At 38.2% G+C, this 20,949-nt stretch overlaps 1 protein-coding gene across 2 annotated transcripts in view; it reads left to right on the plus strand.

Annotated features, from left to right (window-relative positions):
• The window catches only part of TMEFF1 (transmembrane protein with EGF like and two follistatin like domains 1), a 122,570-nt gene that overhangs the window by 84,233 nt on the left and 17,388 nt on the right, over positions 1-20,949 (plus strand). For both annotated transcript variants that reach the window (XM_049635335.1, XM_049635341.1), the window contains exons 6-7: positions 9,196-9,344; positions 11,689-11,754. In XM_049635335.1, the coding sequence (XP_049491292.1) occupies positions 9,196-9,344; positions 11,689-11,754 (215 nt within the window). The remainder of the gene's footprint in view (positions 1-9,195; positions 9,345-11,688; positions 11,755-20,949) is intronic.

A 20,949-nucleotide genomic window follows, 5' to 3' on the forward strand; every position in this document is an offset into this window, starting at 1 on the left:
CCTATTTATGTACTTGTTTAATACCTACTCTTGTCCCCTGACTTGAATGAAATTTAACTCAGATCACAGGATAACACCTCTTCTGGAAGCCTCCCTTGCTGTCTTCCATAGTCCCTATGAGTTAGGTGACTTTATTCCCTGTTACTCCTTGTTCTTGAGAAATAACCTCTTCTCTTGGGATCACTAGCAGAATGTGGGCTCCCTAAGAGCAGGGACTTTGTCTTGTGGATTTCTATACTGGATGAACTTGCCATAAGGTTGGGTTGTAGGGTCCCTCTATAGGTCTTTGTTGAACTCATGGCTGTTCACATTAGATCTTTAGTATTCACTTAGAGCTGCACATGGGGTTGTTGTAAGGATTTAATATATGTGAAAAAGACTGGTATTAAACTTGTTGAAGGCTTCATAGATGTTTGTTAAATCTAAATATAAATAACTTCACATGAATTAGTTTAAAGCCAGTGTTTCCTTAACTGCTAAATAAACTTACCATATCAAGAAGGAATAACACTTTCTGTGTAAAGTAAGGAGAAAGAAGGAAAAGGATAGATTTTTTTCAATAAAAATACTACTACTTTCAGATGTATATAGTATTTGATTTCAAAGCGTTCTTTTTACAAAAGCTTATTTGGTTCTTTCACCAGTATTAGGAGGTATCATCCCTATTTTAAAGACTTAAGAGTTGTGATTTGCAGAAATCATAGAAGTCATTGAATTCATTTATTTATGTATGTATGCATTCATGCCTTTGAAATTTGCAGTGTTAGAAATGCAAAAACTTTAAAAGACTTTACTGTAAAAAGTCTTTTTCCTACCTCTGTTCCCCAGCCACTCAGTTGTCTTCACTAGAGGCAGTCACGGTGATGTTTATTTAATCTCTCAGCGATTATTTTATGCATGTACAAGCAAATATATACACATATTCTCTTTCTTTCCTTTTTTAAAAAACTAATGGCAGCACACTATACATACTGGTCTATGCTTTATTTAAGACTTTTATTGTAAAATGAATGTTTACATACAGAAGTGTTTAAAATATATGCATGCAATTTAAGGAATACTACATCTGTGTACCTAACATCTAGGGTACAAAATAAAATATTGCCATATTACCAATATGGAGCATTAATCCAGCCATGGATGGAAGGGGCAATAGTGCCACTATTACGTGAAACCTTTCAGAAGAAGATACATTGAACAGTCTCTGAATCAGAGTCTGGCTTTTAGTTTCCCAGAGAGTTTACAAGATTCCCTTCTGGGGACGTCAGTGGGCAAGAACATGAGTGAGTCATGGGGAACATAGGGCTCACCACAGTTGAGACATCTGGCAGGATTCTAGTGTTGCCAGGTACAGATGACTGGCAGGAATGTGGTCAGGGAAGGGCCTGCCCTGTGTTTTCTACTTCTCCTCCTGCCATAGCTGACCTCCAGCTCTCAGGAGTCAATTAAAGGAGTATGCTCATTTGAGTCAGGCAGTAGGACATTGGAGGGGAGAGTGGGAAATTCACCACCATACAGTTAAGACAAGCCAAGTATGAACCTGGATCAGGCTTACCTGGGCATTCTGTCCCCTGGCTAAAAAGGGCACAGTGGCACTGGGCCTCTTAATAATTGCAGCCATCAACAGAACTGTCTACAGAGTGAAACTTTGGACTGGTTGCCCTGTACATCTTGTATATAGCTATCACCCTGGGATCTTCCTTTAGTGTTGTATCTTTTTCAACAACAACCAATTCTTCAATTTCCTACACCAACCAGGTGTCTTACGATTTAATTCAGTTCTGACATTCTATTTGGAGTTAGCATAGAGCCCACAGATTGAAGGCACAAACCCACAAGACACCACCTGCAAGTGAGGTTCCCTGCATTTTGGCTGAGCATACTACTAATTTGAAGATCTCCTGCAACCTTCCCTTAGGTTTGGTAATTTGCTAATATGGCTCACAGAACTTAGGAAAGTGCTGTGCTTACTGTTTATCATAAAGGATGTAAATAGGCAGGCAGATGAAGAAGTACATAGGATGAGGTCTGGAAGGGTCTTGAGCACTGGAGTTTCTGTTTTGTTTCCATGGTGTCAGGTATACCACCTTCCCAGCACGTGAATGTGTTCACCAACCTAGAATGTTTCTGTTTGAAGTTTTCTACTGAGGTTTCATTATTGGTTAAATTATTGGCATTGGTGATAAACTCCATCTCCAACCCTTCTCTCCTTCTCCCCTTCCCAGAGGTCAGGTGGGTTGGTGGGGTGAGGAAATGGAAGTTCTGATTCTCTAATTACCATGGTTGGTTTTTCTGGTGTCTAAGTGGCCCCTCTCTCCCCTCACCTAATGATGCATTTCCTTAGCATTTCCTTAGACTCTCCTTAGAAAGTTTTGAGGGTTTTTAGGAGCTCGGTGTCAGGAACAGGGCGTTATACCATGAGTATCCTAGAAATTCATTTACCTCTCTCCTATATAGGATAGTCTGTTTCTTGCATTTTTTTGCCTTTAATTTCTTGGTTTTAGTCTCCCATTTTAGCATATTTTTCAGTACCTTCTTGAAAAAGGGTACAAGATGTTAAAAAAAAAAGCCAAAAAACTTTTTAGACCTAATGTTTGAAAGTGTTTTATCCTACGCCTAATACCTGACTTATAACTAGACTTGAGAAAGCATTGCTCTACCGTCTTCTAGCTTTCAGTATTGCTGTTGAAGCCTGAAGCCATTCTGATTCTGGAACCTTTGCGTATGATTTTTTTTCTCTGTATTGAAGCATGTAGGATCTTTTGGTCCCCAGTGTAGTGAAATTTCACAATGTTGCACCCCTTCTTAGAAAGTTACTTCCTCTTTTTTTCTTTTTAAGTTTATTTATTTTGAGTTAGAGAGCGAGCAGGGGAGAGGGAGAGAGAGAGAATCTCAAGCAGGCTCCACACCACCAGCACAGAGCCCAATGTGGGGCTTGAACTCATGAACTATGAGACCATGATCTGAGTTGAAGTTGGATGCTTAACTGATTGAGCCACTCAGGCACCCCAAAAGTTACTTATTTCTGACTTGAGAAATTTTCTTCAATTAGTTCTCTGATGATTTCCTTTCCTCTGTTTTCTCTCTAGTATTTCTGTTATTTGGTTGTTGGGCAGCCTGGACTAGTCCTTTAATTTTCTTTTCTCCCATTTTCTATGTTTTAAAATTTTTGCTGTACCTTCTGAGAGGTTTCTTCAGCTTTATCTTTCAGTCCTCTTTTGAGTTTTTTGTTTCTGTTTGCTGTAATTTTGATTTCTAAGAGCTTACCTTTATTGTCATGGTGCTCCTTTTTCATTGCATCCTATTGTTGTTTTATGATTGCAGTATCTTTTTGTGCCTGTGCGTTATTGGTTGGTATTCTGTCTGCTGTAAGGATAGATTTTCTTTTATTCATTTTTACTCAGTGAGTGCTATTCTGTTAACTTTTGTGTATTTTTTAAAGTTTATACGGCCTTGGTGAGTTAGGGAGTGTTCCTTCTATTCTCTGAACAACTTTGTGCAAGAATAGAATGACCTATTTATTGAATGATTGGAGTGAATGTGTTCATGAATTTTCTTTTTAAAAGACACCTGGCTCTGAAGCTGTCTTTGAAGGACACATTTTTTCAAACAGATGATTTAATTTATTTAATGATTATAATACCATTTAGCTTCTGTTTCTTTTTTGGTTAAATTCAATAGTGAATATTTTTAAAAAGTTACTCATTTCACATGTTTTCAAACTTGCTATCTTAAAGTGCTTTATAATAACTTTTCATTATTGATTAAACCATAATCCCCATTGAATCTAGTCTTTTTCACTGCTGATAGGTTTTTCTCTTGTTCTTTTTCTTTCTTTCTGGATTAATCCTCCTTTGTTGATTTGAAAGATTTTTCAAAGGATCAGCTTTGGCTTTATTGATCTTTTCTGTTGTAACCATGTCTTCTATTTCTGCTGAGATATATTTGTATATCCATATCTCTATCTCCATGTATCTATATCCATATCATCTGTTTTTCCCTTCTTTTTTGTTTTCATTGGATTTATTTCATTGTTTTTTTTCCCTAGCTTCTTAAATGGATGCTTAGTGATTTAATTTTCAGCCATTTTTTTTAAGACTTGAGAAAAAACTTGAAGGAAGTGATGGATTGAACCTGGTGGGTGTCTGAGGGAAAAGTGTTCAGGGAGAGGGAAAGCCCTGAGGCAAGAGTGTCGCTGGTGTGTTTGAGGGAAAAGCAAGGCCAGTTTAGTGAAAGATTTTTCATGATAAATCATGAAAATCATGTGGAAAATACTTACCTCCTTTCATTTGTTACTTTCCATACTGAGATATCTATTTTACATAACAGCTATGAGTAGAGAGAACACCATCCCAGCCACTTATTACTGATCTTGGGCTTTTTAACTTTGTTCATATTCATCTTCCCTTTTCATAATTATTTTTTGTCGGGATTAATAAGGCAAATGTGAGTATTCCTGCACAGTAGGTACAGAGTAAATGGTTGTTAGATGTCTTGAATTTGGCATTTTTACTGAAGTGATTTCTTTCCCCGTTAGTGCACACTCCTAAGCTTTGGGCATCCTGCCCTCTGCTATGGTTGCCCTGTGCAAACAGCTGTAATCACTGTAATCAGTAGTATCAGCAGCCTTTGGAGTCTAATATTTTCCTCCTCTGCTCATTGTTTCCCTGGACTTTCCTTGACATGGTAATTTGATTTTCTTTCTGCCTGTGCCATTGAGAAGAGCAGCCTGGTGTGTTCTCACAGTTTGCAGTCTGACAAGCAGTGGTGCCATCCCACCGAGGAGCGCTGACTTTCTCCTACACTTAGTCACAGTTGTGCTCAGTGCCCACTGCTCCATCGCTTGTTTCTCCTCACTGGATTGGTGTGGTATCTTGCCTTTGTTGTTGAGCTGTTTCTGATTCAATTCCTGGAACAGTACTTTAATCTTTCATCAGCCCACCTTTCTCTTTTATTGCCATTCTACTTTTGCCCACTCGTATCCTGTCAACCTGAGGTCCGCAAGGATGTTCTGTAAAGGGCCAGCTGATAAATATTTTACACTTTGCAGACCAGATATGCTCCCTGTCCCGTTCTTTTTGCCCCCTCTCCCCCCACTAAAATGTAAAAGCCATTTTTGACTTTAGTAAATAGGAATTTTTAATTTTTTTTCTGGTGCCTTGATTTTTAAATTGTGAAATAGCGTATATATTTAAAAGTGCATGAAAACTTACATGCTTGGTTTAGTGCATAAAAATGAAACAAAATTTTGTGAATCCTACCTCCCAAGCCAGGAATAGAATATTACCAAAACCTCAGAGCTGCCCTCCCATGTTCCTCCCTGAATACATCTGGTATACTGCATTTTGTGGAAATCATTTCTTTGGTCTTTAAAATAGCTTCACCACAGATGGTAAATCACTTAATATATGATTTGGCTTTTGATTGATATTTAGTTTTGTATAAATGGAATCATCACTATATGTACCTTCTTTTGCTCAGCAGTTATGTTTTTTTTTTTTTTTTAAACGTTTATTTATTTTTGAGACAGAGAGAGACAGAGCATGAGTGGGGGAGGGGCAGAGAAAGAGGGAGGCACAGAATCAGAAGCAGGCTTCCAGGCTCTGAGCCATCAGCCCAGAGCCCGACGCGGGGCTCGAACTCGCTGACCATGAGATCGTGACCTGAGCTGAAGTTGGACGCTCAACCGACTGAGCCACCCAGGCGCCCCTCAGCAGTTATGTTTTTGGGATTCATTCGTGTTAATGCACATAGCCATAGTTCATTCAATTTCAGTGTTTATTGAATTTAATTAAAAAAATTTTTTTAATGTTTATTTTTGAGGGAGAGAGAGTGTGTGTGTGAGCAGGGGAGGAGCAGAGAGAGAGAGAGAGAGAGAGGGAGACACAGAATCCGAAGCAGGCTCCAGGCTCTGAGCCAGCAGCACAGAGCCCAACGCGGGGCTTGAATTCATGAATTGTGAGATCATGACCTGAGCTGAAGTCAGACGCGTAACTGACTGAGCCACCCAGGTGCCCCTATTGAATTTAATTTTTTGACTATACCACATCCTTTTACAGTCCATTTTACTGTTGATGGACATTTGGATTGTTTCCAGTCTTTTGTTCTCATGAATAATGCTGCTGTGAACATTCTTTCTTATGTCTCCTGATGCGCAAGGAGCTTACCTACCAAAGGCCTTACCTACTAGTGAAATTGTCAGGTCCTTGCAAGGCTAGCTTTGGTAACATTATGTACAGATTTACACTTTTGTTCTTCATTTGCATTTCAGATTTTCTTTATAAGATCAGTTTTCAACTGCCTTTATGATTACTACCTTTACTGACAGCCAGCGGGTAACAAACTCTTTAAGTTTTAACTTCTTCCAAATTTCTTTTATTTTACTTTCATTCATGAAAGTTATTTCTCTTCATATATATTTCTTTTAATTTCAGCACATTGCAGGTATTATTTCACTGTCTTTTGCTATAAATAAACAATTTGGCTTCATTATTGCTTTTGAAAACACTTGTCCCCCTTATTTTTCCCTCTGTCTTCTTTCTGGCTGCTTTTAAAATACTCTTTTTTGATGTTTTTATAAAATTCCACTGTGACATCTCCATGTCTACATTCCTTTTTAATAATCCTGTTTGGAATATATTAGTCTTCTTGGGCATTTAGATGAGTATCTTTTTTAGTTTTAGAAAGTTTGACAAGAAATTGCTGAGAATATTGCCCTTGCCTCATTCCTTTTACTCCTTTTTGAGGTCCAATCAGATTTTTTCTAGATTCTGTTGCTTTTGTCTTCCATATCTCTCTCTTTATTTTTTCTTGAAGGCCTTTTACCATTTTTAAACATGTTTTTTATTTTTAAGAGAGGGTGAATGAGTGTGGGAGAGGGAGAGAGAGGATCTGAAGCAGTATCTGCACTGTCAACGGAGAGCCTGATACGGGGCTCAAACTCACGAAACTGTGAGATTGTGACACGAACTGAGGTCAGACGCTTAACTGACTGAGCCACCCATGCGCCCCAGTCTTCCGTGTCTCTTAATCTTTGTTTCATGTTCCATCTCTCTTTGCTGTGGTCTGGGTAATTTCCTTTAACCTGTCTTCTGCTTCCCTAACTCACGTTTAGTTTATCTAATCTGCTGTCAAATCTAAATAGTTTTTTATTTCTAATCATACATTTTTTATCTATTAAAAATGCAATTTGGTTCATTTCCTCTCCTTTCCCTCTTCCTCTCCGCTCCCCTCATTTTTTTTTTAAATGTTTATTTTTGAAAAAGAAATAGTGTGAGCGGGGCAGGGGCAGAGAGAGGGAGACACAGAATCTGAAGCTGGCTGCAGGCTCCAAGCTGTCAGCACAGAGCCCAACACAGGGCTCACACCCACAAACTGTGAGATCATGACCTGAGCTGAAGTCAGAGCTTGACTGACTGAGCCACCCAGGCACCCCTCTCCTCCCTTTTTTTTTAAAGTGAGCTCTACCCTGTTGTGGGGCTCAAATTTAGGATGCCAGGATCAAGAGTCTCATGTTCCACTGGTTGAGCCAGCAAGATGCCCTGCTTGGTTCATTTTCAGATCAGCTTTTTCCACTCATGGTGTTTTATTTCCTTATTTCTTGTAGATATATGACTGAGTGAGTGTGTGTGATCTACTTATTTTTCTCACAACTGTATCTTGGAAAATGTGTGAGGCTGAAGATAATAAAGTTGGGTTTCTCCAGAGAAGATTGCATTTGCTTCTGTCAGTTGCCTAGGGCCCCTTCTAGTCCTTGGCTCTTAAAATAAACTCTGGGTTTGAGGTTTTTCAGAACACCCAAGTAGTATTTTAAGTTGTAATTACCCATGTGAGGGCTGGCTTATGGTTTTTAATTCTCAGGGGAGATGTTTTTCTTCCCTCTCTTCAATGCCATGGCTCAGGACAGCATTTTCCCCCCCTTTAAATAGTCCCTGTGGAACATGACAACTCATTTCTGGTTTACCCTCATGCTGAGAGTTGTTACTTTTTGACATACCCACTTATCTAGGGTCTTCAGGCTCCCCATTTAGGTAGGTCAGTATTCTTTGTCTTTTGTTCCCAGAGGCCTGCAAAGCCACAAAAGTTGATAATTGAGTTTACACAGTTTGGCAACCACTTTCAAGGTGAAAATCAGCTTTAGCAAACTCAATTGACCTTTCTCTCTTCCTGTCTTCATTTAACTTTTGTCAGAATATTTCCTGATTTCTTGTCAACTTATGAATGCATTTGAGAGAATATTTTAAAATACCTTTCCTATATTTTTTGTTGTTTTCATCAGGAATATTAGTTTAGCTTCTAAGACTACAGCGATGCTAGAAGGAGAAATCTCTGGTTTTTTTTTACTTTTATATTCCCAGTTAAATTTTATTGTTCTTGAGAGGAGTGGCCATGTCTTAGACTTCCTTATGCAATCTTAGTATTGAGTGGACACTCAGTGGTATAGGTAGATATGCAGCTAGTAACACTTTTGAGGGCTTTCAAATTACATGTTTTATATCAATTATGTATTTTAATCTTTCCAGTTATTTGGCGAGGTAGGGATATTATTATAACCTCTATTTTGCAGGTAAGTAAACTAAAACTTAGGGGAAGAATCTGGACAAAATTTTGGTAATTAGTTGGGCTAGGATTTAGATTCATGACTTTTGATTCATAATTCTGTGTTCTTTCCACTACACCATGTTGCTTTTTAATTAATGTTGACATTTGACATCTTTTGATTATTATATCTAGATATGAAAATTTCAGGGAAACCACTGGATTAACAATATCTAGATGAAATTATCCCTAAACTCTCACTTGAAAGAAATTGTTAGGGGTACCTGGGTCCCTGAGTCGGTTAAGTGTCTGACTTTGGCCCAGGTCATGATCTCACGGTTTACCAGTTTAAACCCCGTGTCAGGCTCTGTGCTGGCATCTCAGAACCTGGAGCCTGCTTCAGATTCTGTGTCTGTCTGTCTGTCTCTGCCTCTCCCCCACTCATGCTCTGTCTCTTACTCTCTCAAAAATAAATAAAAACATTAAAAAAAAGAAATTGTTAGCTTGTTATTGTTAAACTTTTGTTTTACAGTTAAACTTTTATCACTTAGAATAATATATTGACTTCTGTTAACAGAAAGCAGAAAAGAAAATGAAATGCAGCATTGTGAAATTTTGTTGTATTAAAATATAGGTAATTTATATCTTTTCCAACAGGTGTGTATGTAATATAGATTGCAGTGGATACAGTTTTAATCCTGTGTGTGCTTCTGATGGGAGTTCCTACAACAATCCTTGTTTTGTTCGAGAAGCATCTTGTATAAAGCAAGAACAAATTGATATAAGGCATCTTGGTCATTGCACAGGTAACTCACCCAGCTATTCTACTCACCCAGAGACCTGTCTTTATTATATTGTGTGTCTGAATTCTTATTTGTCATTTTGGTAGTGTTCCATACTTGTAAAATGAGAAATCTTTGCTTTATTTATTTTTTTAATTACTTTATGTTTTAGAATTTCTTTGTTCTGTTGCTAATTTAGAATTTTTTCCATTTATTTTCATCTTCTTAAAATTCAAACCATGCTTTTTTGTTGTTCATATAGTTACTAAGCTATTCCTTACATGGACTTATAGATACATTTATAGTTCTTAAAGGTTGTCTCAAATTTATAGTAATAAATATAGCTGTTTAAGAATTAGTCAACTTATTTCAATTATAATAAAACTATAAGCATTGCCATGTATTTCTTCATCTTTTTTTCTACAGCCGAAAAGTTTTCACATTCTATGTTCACATTCACATTTCACATACTATGTTTTCACATTCTCTCTGCAGTTTTTGCCCCTACATATTATATACTGTTAAGAGATTTTGGTGTGAAGTTACAGAATATAAGGAAAAATTATCACCTTCAGTTTAAAATTCTTTTTTCTTTTTTTGCTTTATGTCATAGTTTGGAGGCCATGATACCAGCTAAGAATTTATTTTTGTTTTCTATTACAACTAGAAATATCCAGTCACTAAAGGCAGAGGTTCTCAATCTTCTTTCCCTAGTAATACACGTATGGGTGAGGATAATGTATCATTCCTAGTAACATACAAGAGCCAGGCACATTGTCATGGACTAGGATTGTGGTCCTAGTAGTCCTGCTTAGTAAGTCCATCCCTCCTACCTGTTTTGGATTTATTAAAGGGATATGTTTTTTATCTAAGCTAAGAGAAAAAAGTGGTAAGGCAAAGTTTGGTACTTTATGTTGGTAACAAATTATTTGTGGAATACTGCACCAGGGATTGCAGTACCTCTGGTCTAAGCTACCAGAGAATGCCCAAGGGGCTCATAAGAGGATTTCCAGTTGGGGGTCAAAAATGGGCAGGAGAGTGGCCCTTGGGTGGCTCAGTCGGTTAAGTGTCTGACTTCAGCTCAGGTCATGATTTCATGGTTCGTGGGTTCGAGCCCCGCGTCAGGCTCTGCGCTTGCAGCTCAGAGCCTGGAGCCTGCTTCAGATTCTGTGTCTCCCTCTCTCTCTGTCCCTTTCCCATTCTCTCTCTCTCTCTCTTTCTCTCTCTCAAAAATAAACAAACATTAAAAAAAAATTTTTTTTTAAATGGGCAGGAGAGCAAACCATTTGCTGGTAGAGGCCCTTCTTAGGTCCCTTGATCTTAAAGAAGTATTATGGTTTGTTTTTCTGTTTGTTATTTTAATTTTTATTTTTTTAATGTTTGTTTATTTTTTGAGAGAGAGAGGGAGACAGAGCGCGGGCAGGGAGGGGCAGAGAGAGAGAGAGGGAGACATAGAATCCAAAGCACGATCCAGATTCTGAGCTGTCAGCCTGACACAGAGCTCCAACTCACAAACTGTGAGATCATGACCTGAGCCCGTCAGACGCTTAACCGACTGAGCCACCCAGGTGCCCGGGTTTGTTTTTCTTTTCCTAGAATGGTGTTTAGAGCCTAAGTTGAAACAGTAGCTTAGAGAAATAATATTTTTTATGAGGAACTGGCTTATGATTGAATGGTACTACCAGAATTTCAAACTTCAAATTGGTCAAACTTGAGAATTTTGATAATTGAAGTTCATGCAGATTTAGAATCCTTTGGAGTAGTTGGTCCTTAATTTTTATCTTGGTTCTCTTGATAATATTTCCATTCATCCCTAATGATACCTTCCCTTTCCTCCCTCACTATGTACTGGGAAGCTGAAGCTTGTGTTTCCAACAGGCATTTGTGGTTCATTTATAGTCTTCCCAGTCCAAATACAGTTCGCCAGTCTGGGGTCATTTCTATCATAAATTTTGTCTGATAACGTAACTGAGATTCCACATTTATCTTAATCTGATATGTTTCTAGGGAAACAGTGGTAGGAGAAGGTAAAACTTGAGACCATTGTCCCTTGGAGACAGGGTTAATCTTTTCACGTCAGGGTATCTGTTATTTTAGTTTGCACAGGAAAGACTTTTTCAGTAGAGGACATTTGAGCCGAAGTCTAGATGAAATTAGGCTGTTCATCATGCAGAGCAGAGCGTGTATATATTTGGGATGTCTTGAAGCCTAAGATAGAAATGGCACAATAGTCAAGAGATTGGAGGGAAATGTAAGCAGGATAAGTGGATGAAGTTGGGAAGGACCTGGAACATTTGGAATATTTGGAAGTTTCATGGTATGAGTTAAATATCATATGTGTCTTAATTTGAAAACTTTTCTTTTATAGACACAGATGACACTAGTTTGTTGGGAAAAAAAGATGATGGACTACAGTATCGACCGGATGTGAAAGGTATTGAATCACGATTTTCCAAATTTTGGCCAACTATTGAAATATGGTCAGTATCTGTCTGTAGTAGTTCTATTTCCATTATAATGACCCTTCCAACTTTGCTCTCTGTAGCAGTATGTTGTAGAATATATTATTAGTAATAATATGAACTGAAATGACTAAGACACTTATTCTCAATTTGCAGAGTACTCTCACATATGCTGTGTTTTTGCAATTGAAATTTTTATTGAGATAATTGCAGATTCACATGTAGTTGTAACAAATTACACAGATTCCCTCATATTTGCTTTTTAAATCCTCTTTACTTCTCTAGAATCTACTGTTAATGCTTGCCCTCTGTGTACAGGTCTTGTTCCCTCTGCCTGGAACTTTTCTCTAATTAATATTCATCCTTTCAGTCTTAGCTTAGAAGTCATTTCCTCTTAGGAAATACTCCTTGACCCATAAGTCTAGATTAGGTGCCTCTCTATTATACTCTCCTACTTGATTACTTAACCAACTTTAATTATAGTTGTCTCTTTTATTCATCTGTATCCCCTTGTAGGCTCTGAGTTTTGTAGGGACAGAAGACTGTATCTATCATGTTCACTTTTGTATTCCTAATCCTGGCAAAATGTTTGGCACATATGTAGGTGCTTTGTACTTGCAGAGAATGGATGCAGCTCAAAGAAACTGTAGGATTTGTTTGTACAGAGTCTTAGATATAGTAAAGGTCAGAGCTGCAGAGACTGGATTCCTTGACCTTAAGTCCAGTGCTCTTTGATTTAATTTGATTCTTCAACTACTCTGAGGGCTGCTAAGGATCAAGGGGAATGTTGAGACTCCATGAGGTTCTGTCTAGTGAACTGAAATAGGTCTAGATCTTGGGACTCCTAGTTTGGCACTAAGTGCTCTTTCACACATGCATCTTCTATCCATTTATTAGGTTATACTAATGAACAATTGTTTTTAGATGTGTGATCTACCTTTTATGCCTAATTTCCAAAAAATATGTAAAATGAGAATAGTAATCGTACCTATCTCATAGCTTTATAAAAATTAAATAATATATGTCAAGTGCTGAGAATAGTATCTGACATACTCATAAGTGCTCAATAAATGATAGCTGTTATTATCACTGAATTTGTTATTCCCTCAATAGAATCATATCATACCTGAATCATTTATATTCCATGAGCTCCTGAAATACTAGTTTGCTATGTTGATACAAGTGCTGTATTTAAAATAGAAAATCTCCTGTATTCCCATAGGAGACATAATAGATCAGCCCCAGTTTTATTTCTTTATACTGTTAGTACATGACCTGAATAGGAAGGCTATTTTTCAGTAGCTAGAGGCTCATACTTAAGGTAATTTGGGGAATTATGTATGCCCCAAATACTTGCCTGCCTTTGATAAAACTACAGGGATAATTTAGTGCCTAGGCCACTTTTGAGATACTGAAAATTCTTTACACATAAGAACTGGTCTATAACTCAAATGAAATTACCATAATCAGTAGATTATGTGCCTATTCTATACTGGTTGTTTTATCAGACACTGTTGGTGGATAGAAAGATAACTAACACATGACCTCCTTCTTTAAAGAGTTTCTTCATAATAAGAAATGAATATAACCTACTTATAACAAAGTAGAAATTGGCTATTGTTATACATGTAGTGTGGTTGAAAAGTGCAATGGACATTCAGAAAAGAAAAGATTGCTTTTGGTGGAGTATAGTGAGGATCTGAGAAGCTTAATGGAAGAGGTGAAATTAGGGCTGAACCTTGAAGGATGGTTAGGATTTTAACAGAGATCAAAAAGATATTTAAGGAGAATGCAAGAGCATGAGCAGAGGTGTGGATGCAAACGTTATGATAGAATGTATTGGACAGTGTTAAGGAGTCCTTTTTTGGCTGGAGAGTAGGGGGCTTAAGAGGTAGAAAATGGAAGAAGAGACTAGTAAGGTTGGGGCCAGACTATGTAGTGTCTTAAATGCTGTATTATCCTAAGACATTTAAACTTTATTTGTAGAATTATTAATATATTTGAAAAAGACAAGGCTGCAGAGTTAACCAGTTGAATGAATGGTATGTGGTAGGTACATTGTGCTTATTATTATATATATTTATTATATATATTGGACTAGAGGCAGGGAGATCAGTTAGGTTGACTCAAAGGGGATAGACTTCTGCTTAGATCAGAGGGATAGAGTTGAGATGACTTGGACGATAGATTCTATTTACACAACTAAGGATGTTGGGGAGAAGCAAGGTGTTTAAGGTAAGGGAGGAGTTGATGGTGGAGGTGATTAATTTTGGAGTTTGAGTTTCTTGTGGGACTAAATAAGTCCACATGACTTGTTTAGCATAAATTTGCAAGTCAGTCCTTTGAGACAGAGGTTATAGATAACTGAAGTCATGAGAACGAGTAAGAGATTATAGAGCTGCATTGTGTAGACTAATGCACACTTGAAATAGGGCTAGCATGATTGAGAAACAAAACCTTTAATTTCATTTCATTTTAATTCATTTAAATTTAAACAGCCATATGTGGCCAGTGGCTATCGTTTTGGACAGCACACACATAGAACATATCGAGAGTTGTAGAAAGTTCCATTAGATGGCACAGTTATCCAGATCCAGAGAAAACCAAGAAAACTACAGTGGCACAGAAGCCAAAAGGGAGAAGCTGCATAAACATTTGAGAGGATGAGTATTGAATTTGAAGACAAGGGAGTCATTGGTAATCTTGGACCAAAGAGTTTCTCTCGAGTTATAAATATGAAATCAAATTGTTGAAAGAGTTAAGAAATGTTCTAGTAGGGAGGAGTAGAGGCCAAAAGGTACTATTTTGTATTTTTCCATTTGCTTCTATTTTTTGTCCTCACAGGCATTTATAGGAGGACCTTAGTAAATACTTGTGTCCCCAGGACACAAGACTCACTAGGTAGATAGGGCTCTAGGGATGGAGGCTACAAAGTGAAAAGCAGGAACACAGTATCGGCAGGTAGCTGGACAGATTGGAAGGTAGTGCTCAGTAGGGAAGATTTTTTTAAAGTTGAGCTCTTAGAAAGTAGTGCTCATGAAATGGAACATTTCAGTATCCAGCATGGTGGCTGAATTAGTGCTTGTCTTGGGCTGTTAGAAAACCTGTGGTAAATGCTGAGATTGTAGTGTTGGAAGCATTGTTGTAGATGTTTATGCCGTACAGGGTATGATGGTTGAACATGAGGTATGGGAGATGGGTATGTGACATTTTAAAAGCTTGATTATAGAAAATTTCAAACGTATGTAAACAGAATAGTATAATGAACCCTCCTTTCCCCAGTACCCACCTTCAACAGTTTACAGCATTCTGTCATTTTTATTTTGCCTGTATACCTCTACCCTCTTGATTATCATTATTCTTATTTTACAGGTGTTTTTTTGAGGTATAATTTACATACAGTGAGATACATGAATGTTAAGCTATCAGTTTTCAAAAATGAATGCACCCCAATATACCCATGTATACCCACAGTCTCTAATATTTCCATCTATCCAGGAAGTTCCTTTGTGGCATATGACATTTCAGCGTGGCCATTTTTGTCCAAAGATATTTTCGTACAGCCTGCAATCTAACTGTAACACCTTTATTTCTAAGACATTCTTGCTTGTCTTAGTTCCTGAGCTTCACTTCACCCCATCCCTCATCCCATCTTTGACCTCCTTCTCTCAATATTCTCTCTTCCTGCTAACCAGTGATGATACCAGAGATACTGAGATATTGGTACTATTTTTTCCATTACTTGGCGACTGTCACTTACATATTTTAATACAGCTCTTTTGATATGCTCCATTTTTAAAATCTTGATAAATTCCCCTCATTGAAAGGTAAGACTGAGCCAGTCGCTAAAATCTTTGAGAGAAGTCTGAGTGTGTGTGCTGTGGAGTGTGGGAGAGAGTCCTGATGAGTTTTAGAAGGCTGTCTGGGTGGATGGCACAGACCCCTAAGAGATGAAGGTCACTGGGAGATGAGAGTGGAATACTGTCTGGAGGTGATGGGTAGGAAGCACAGCAGGGGAAGGTGGAAGGAAAGGGGATGTAGGAAGTAACGTGATCTTGGTATGTCAGGGAGATGAAAGGAATACTTTCTAAGGGAATGGCTGAGGAAGTGGATGAGTTTGTTCACATTAGAAAATGTGTTTTGTTGGGAAGAGTGGAAAGGCTAGGAAAGGAAGAGTTAGGGTTAGTATGGAAAATGGGTTTAGAAATGTGAGAGTTAGAGGTGTTGGAGGGTAGGTAGCTTTTATACCTACGTATTCTTTGATGGGGTATGAGGAGACTGGTGTAGGGAAAGTATGTATGGAGGGATATTTAGTAATGAAGATGAGGTGCAGGGTAGTATAGGGGAAACAAGAAAGAATATATTAAATTTTTTAAGTGTAGGGATTTGTAGAAATGAGCCAGAGTTATGGATGCAGTGTTGATGTGTTGTTGTGGCCTCAGCAGATGACCTACCAGGTGCGTGTCTTGGTTGTTAATAGCAACTCCTTATGCTTTATTTGGGTTGTATGTTGATGGACCAGGACAGCCAGCCAGTGGAAGATGCCTTTGCAGATAGGCCATCTGGTGCTGGAATTTCTTATAACATCATCGCTTAGAACCATACTCTCCTTTGTATTTGAAAACACTGCCGCTGGTGGTAGATTTGTTTCTGAATGCCTCTGTGGGTGGAAGGAGCCACTGAGTGACCAAGTATACTTTTTATATCGCACACACACCAACATTGTTCAGAGACTAACAGTTGCAGCTGTTGTTCGTGGAGCCTGTCACCACTTGCCTGAGGGCATTGTTTGGAGAGGACCATTCTGTGCCCAGTTCTTGCTGTGCGAGGCTGCATCTCTGCTGTGGTTTCTGAAACTGTGCTTTATTCCATCTTTAAAGCCTTTTTATATTTCCTTTTTGAAGTTAATCTAATTTACTTGGCCCAGAGAGCAGGTGCTTGGACATTCTGCTTTTGTCTATTCCCTTCACATCTCCCAGAGTGGCTGGTGAAATAATAGTGTGATGGTTAAGAGCTTGCTCTGTGGAATCAGACTTGGTCTACACTTAAAGGCTGTGTGGCCTCCTTTCTCTGATCGTTAATGATATTATCTATATAGTGGGGATACTACTATCTACAGCCTAGGATTACTCTGATTATTAAATGCTCTATCACTAAATTCCTTATGGAGGTTATTAGGGTGATTGTTAATACTTGTGTTTTCTGTTTTCATTGTTGGTACTTGACTGCGGTCAAAGGTCTCACCATTGGTGAGTCTACCTATCTGCATCATGTTTAATGTGGTTCATGAGTGACATCAGTGTGATATTCATTCATTCAACAATTATTCTTGTGTGCCCTTTGTGTGTCGGGTGCTTTCACATATTTGTGTTATTATTTGATCCTTATCACAACCAAGTTATCCTCATTTTGTGGACAAAGAAACTGAAACAGTGAATTGGTGGCTCATGTAGAATAGCAGAGCAAAGACTGGAATTTAGGCTTTCTGACCCTAAGCCCTGGTGCTCTTTTTTTTGTATCACAACCATTCCAGAGTTCTCTACTGCTGCTTTGCTTTCTTTCTTAATTTGCTTCAGAACTTTAATATACTTTCAGCCATCACCTTGGTGAACATTTGTTCTCTAGCTTTAATTAAGAGCTTAATCTTTTTTTTTTAAGTTTATTTATTTTGAGAAAGAAAGAGGGAGAGAGAGTGTGCAAGAGGGACAGGGGCAGAGAGAGAGGGAGAAAGAGAATCCCAAGCAGGCTCCGTGCTGTCAATGCAGAGCCCGATGTAGCACTTGATCTCACGAACTGTGAGGTCATGACCCGAACTGAGATCAAGAGTTGGCTGCTAAACTGACTGAGCCACCCAGGTGCCCTTAGAGCTTAATCTTAAGCTCCAGTTTCATATATTCATATGTAGAGCCTGGAACATAATAGGTGCTCAGTAAATACTTTTGGATACCTAGAGGTCTAAATTTGAACTTCATTTACTATGTTCATTCTGCTGAACTTCCTGTCATTAAGTTCACATTTAGAGTCATTTTTTCCCTAATTTTTTAATTATGGTGAAATGCATATAACAAAATTTACCATTTTAATCATGCTTAAGTGCACAGTTCAGTGGTATTAAATATATTCATGAAGTTGTGCAATCACCACTACTATCCATTTCTAGAAGTCTTGCAGGTTGTAAAACTGGAACTATACCCAATAAACAATAACTTCCCACTTCTTCCCTCAGCCCTGGCAACTATCATTCTTTTTGTTTCTATAATTTTGTCCACTCTAAGTGCCTCATACAAATGGAAACCTACAGTGTTTGTCTTTTTATGACTGGCTTATTTCGGTGTACATAATGTCCTCAAGGTTAATCTGTGTTGTAGCGTAACTCAGAATTTCCTTCCTTTTTGAGGCTGAATAATGTTCCATTGTATATACGTACCGTGTTTTGTTTATCCATTCATTCAGTGATGGACACTTGTATTGCTTCCACATTTGAGCTATTATGAATGTTGCTTTGAATATGGGTTTATAGCTATCTCTTTGAGACCCTGCTTTCAGTTCTTCTGAATATATCCCCAGAAGTGGAATTGCTAGGGGCACCTGGGTGGCTCAGTTGTTTGGGCGTCTGACTTCGGCTCAGGTCATGATGTTGCAGTTTGTGAGTTCAAGCCCCGCGTGGGGCTCTGTGCTTACAGCTCGGAGCCTGGAGCCTGCTTCGGATTCTGTGTCTCCCCGTCTCTCTGCCTCTCCCATGCTCTGTCTCTCTCTGTCTCTCAATAATAAATAAACGTTAAAAAAAAAAAATTAAAAAAAAAAAAAGAAGTGGAATTGCTAGATCAAATAGTAATTATGTGTTTAATTTTTTGAGAAATCACCGTACTGTTTTCCACAGTGGCTATATCATACATTCTCATCAGCAGTGCACAGGGCTCTAATTTCTCCACATGCATGCCAACGCTTAACTATTTTCTTTTTTTTCTTTCTTGGATAGTAGTCATCCTAATGGGTGTGGGATGCTGTCTTGTAGTTTTGATTTGCATTGCCCTAATGATTAGTGATGTTGAACATTTTTCATGTGTTTATTGATCATAGTTTCTTTGAATTCATGCATATTTTCTTTGGAGCATAATTCTGTATTGAAAGCATCTTTAATAAAGACAGTTCTGTTCTACTAAATGCTTAAGGTACATTTAATGGGTTAGTGCTGGGCACTACTTGTGAAGATGGTTGTTACAAGTTATCTAAAGGGTGGGACTGGGGAAGTTTGACCTTAAGAAAAAAAATTGTTGGACAGTGGGCTATGGGGTAAACAGACATGGAGAAATCAATAGTTAAAGAAAGAGATTTCGTTCGACATAAGGAACATTTGATAATACTGGAATTAACTGGGTTGATTTTTTTTTTTTTTTTAAACTTCTGGAAGTGGTCAAGTAGAAACAGGACCTTGGGGTTGTAACTTTATAAAGAGATTCCTTCATCAGACCAGATAGGCCCCAAAGACCCTTTCAGCTCTGAGTTTCTGAGAGCTCATTCCACAGCAACTTCAAGCTGTATGTATTTTTTTCTGTATCTCTAATATTTATTCCTACTGCTAAGCCTAGTGTAGTTTTTCATTGCCACAAGTTTGGATTATGTAGTGAATTCCTAATTGGTCACCTGGTCTTCCTAGTTCCCCTGCCCCTTTATCTTGCATGCTGTTTTCCAATTGAAAATTTTAACTTTTTGACGTACAATTTACATACCACTAAGTTCACCTCTTTAAAGTATGCAATTCAATGTTTTAAAATAAAAAACCAAAAAACATTTTTAAAGTAATCTCTATACCCAACATGGGGCTTGAACTCAAACCCCGAGATCAAGAGTTGCATATTCTACCGACCGAGCCAGCGAGGCACCTTCAGTTCAATTTTTTTTTTTTATTTAAATTTTTTTTTTTTTTAACGTTTATTTTATTTTTGAGACAGAGAGAGACAGAGCATGAATGGGGGAGGGTCAGAGAGAGGGAGACACAGAATTGAAACAGGCTCCGGGCTCTGAGCTGTCAGCACAGGGGCCCGATGCGGGGCTCGAACTCACGGACCGCGAGATCGTGACCTGAGCCGAAGTCGGCGCTCAACCGACTGAGCCACCCAGGCGCCCCCAGTTCAATTTTTTAAAAAATATATTTAGGATTGTACAACTATCATATCAAAATCAAATTTTAGGCCATTTTACTTAGCCGAAAAAGAAACTTCACATGCATTAGCATTCACTCCCCATTCTCCCTAACCACCAGCTCTAGGCAATCACTCTTAATTATGCAAAACATGGCTTTCATTTGGCTGTTCTTTAGCTAGAAGACTGTCAGTGTCTTCCTTGTCCATATGATTAGAAAGCATTTCTCACCTGGGGGGTTCATATTTTTCCATAATCTGATTTCAGCTTATTTTTCCAATTTTGACTTAAACCCTTCCCTGGTTTGAATATACAACTCTTGCTAAGGCTCATCTACTTCTTGTTCTTAAGAATGCTGTGTGCATTCTACCTTCCTTTTGGTTTCCACTCTTCCTCTAAATAAATCTGGATATGCTTTGAGACCTAACTTGAGTCCTGTCCTTTCTATGAATACTTCCCTGAGTAATATCACCTACAATGAGTTCTCCTTTAAACTTGAACTTCCTTGGGCACTTGGTCGACATGTGTAATGATCTTGTGGTTCCTGGGTTTAAGCCTCGCCTCAGGCTCTGTGCTGACAGCTCAGAGCCTGAGCCTGCTTCGGATTCTGTGTCTCCCTCTCTCTCTGCCCCTCCCCTGCTCGTGCTTTATCTCTATCTCTCAAGAATAAATAAACATTAAAAAAAAAAAAAAAAAGCTTGAACTTCCCTTAGCACCCAGTATTGTAAAATTTTTTTTTTTTTTTTTTTTGGCATTTAATTGTAAACTGTCATGTGGAAACCCTTCTCTTGTGTTATTCAGCTTTTCATGTGCATACCTTAATTCCCTAAGTTGATTATAAGCTTCTCAAGGGCAGGGACCATGTATACTTTTTCTTTATATCTTCTGTAGCTTAGCTGAGTATATGGCTATGCACAGAAATAGTGTGTTTATGTATAATGGAATGAATAGAGCTAGCACTGAGCAGAATGCGAAATTTGGGCTCTGTGACAGCCACAGATTTCAAAGTCTTACTGGACATGTCT

This window comes from Panthera uncia, chromosome D4 (genome assembly GCF_023721935.1).
Source record: "Panthera uncia isolate 11264 chromosome D4, Puncia_PCG_1.0, whole genome shotgun sequence".
Classification (NCBI taxonomy): Eukaryota; Metazoa; Chordata; class Mammalia; order Carnivora; family Felidae; genus Panthera; species Panthera uncia.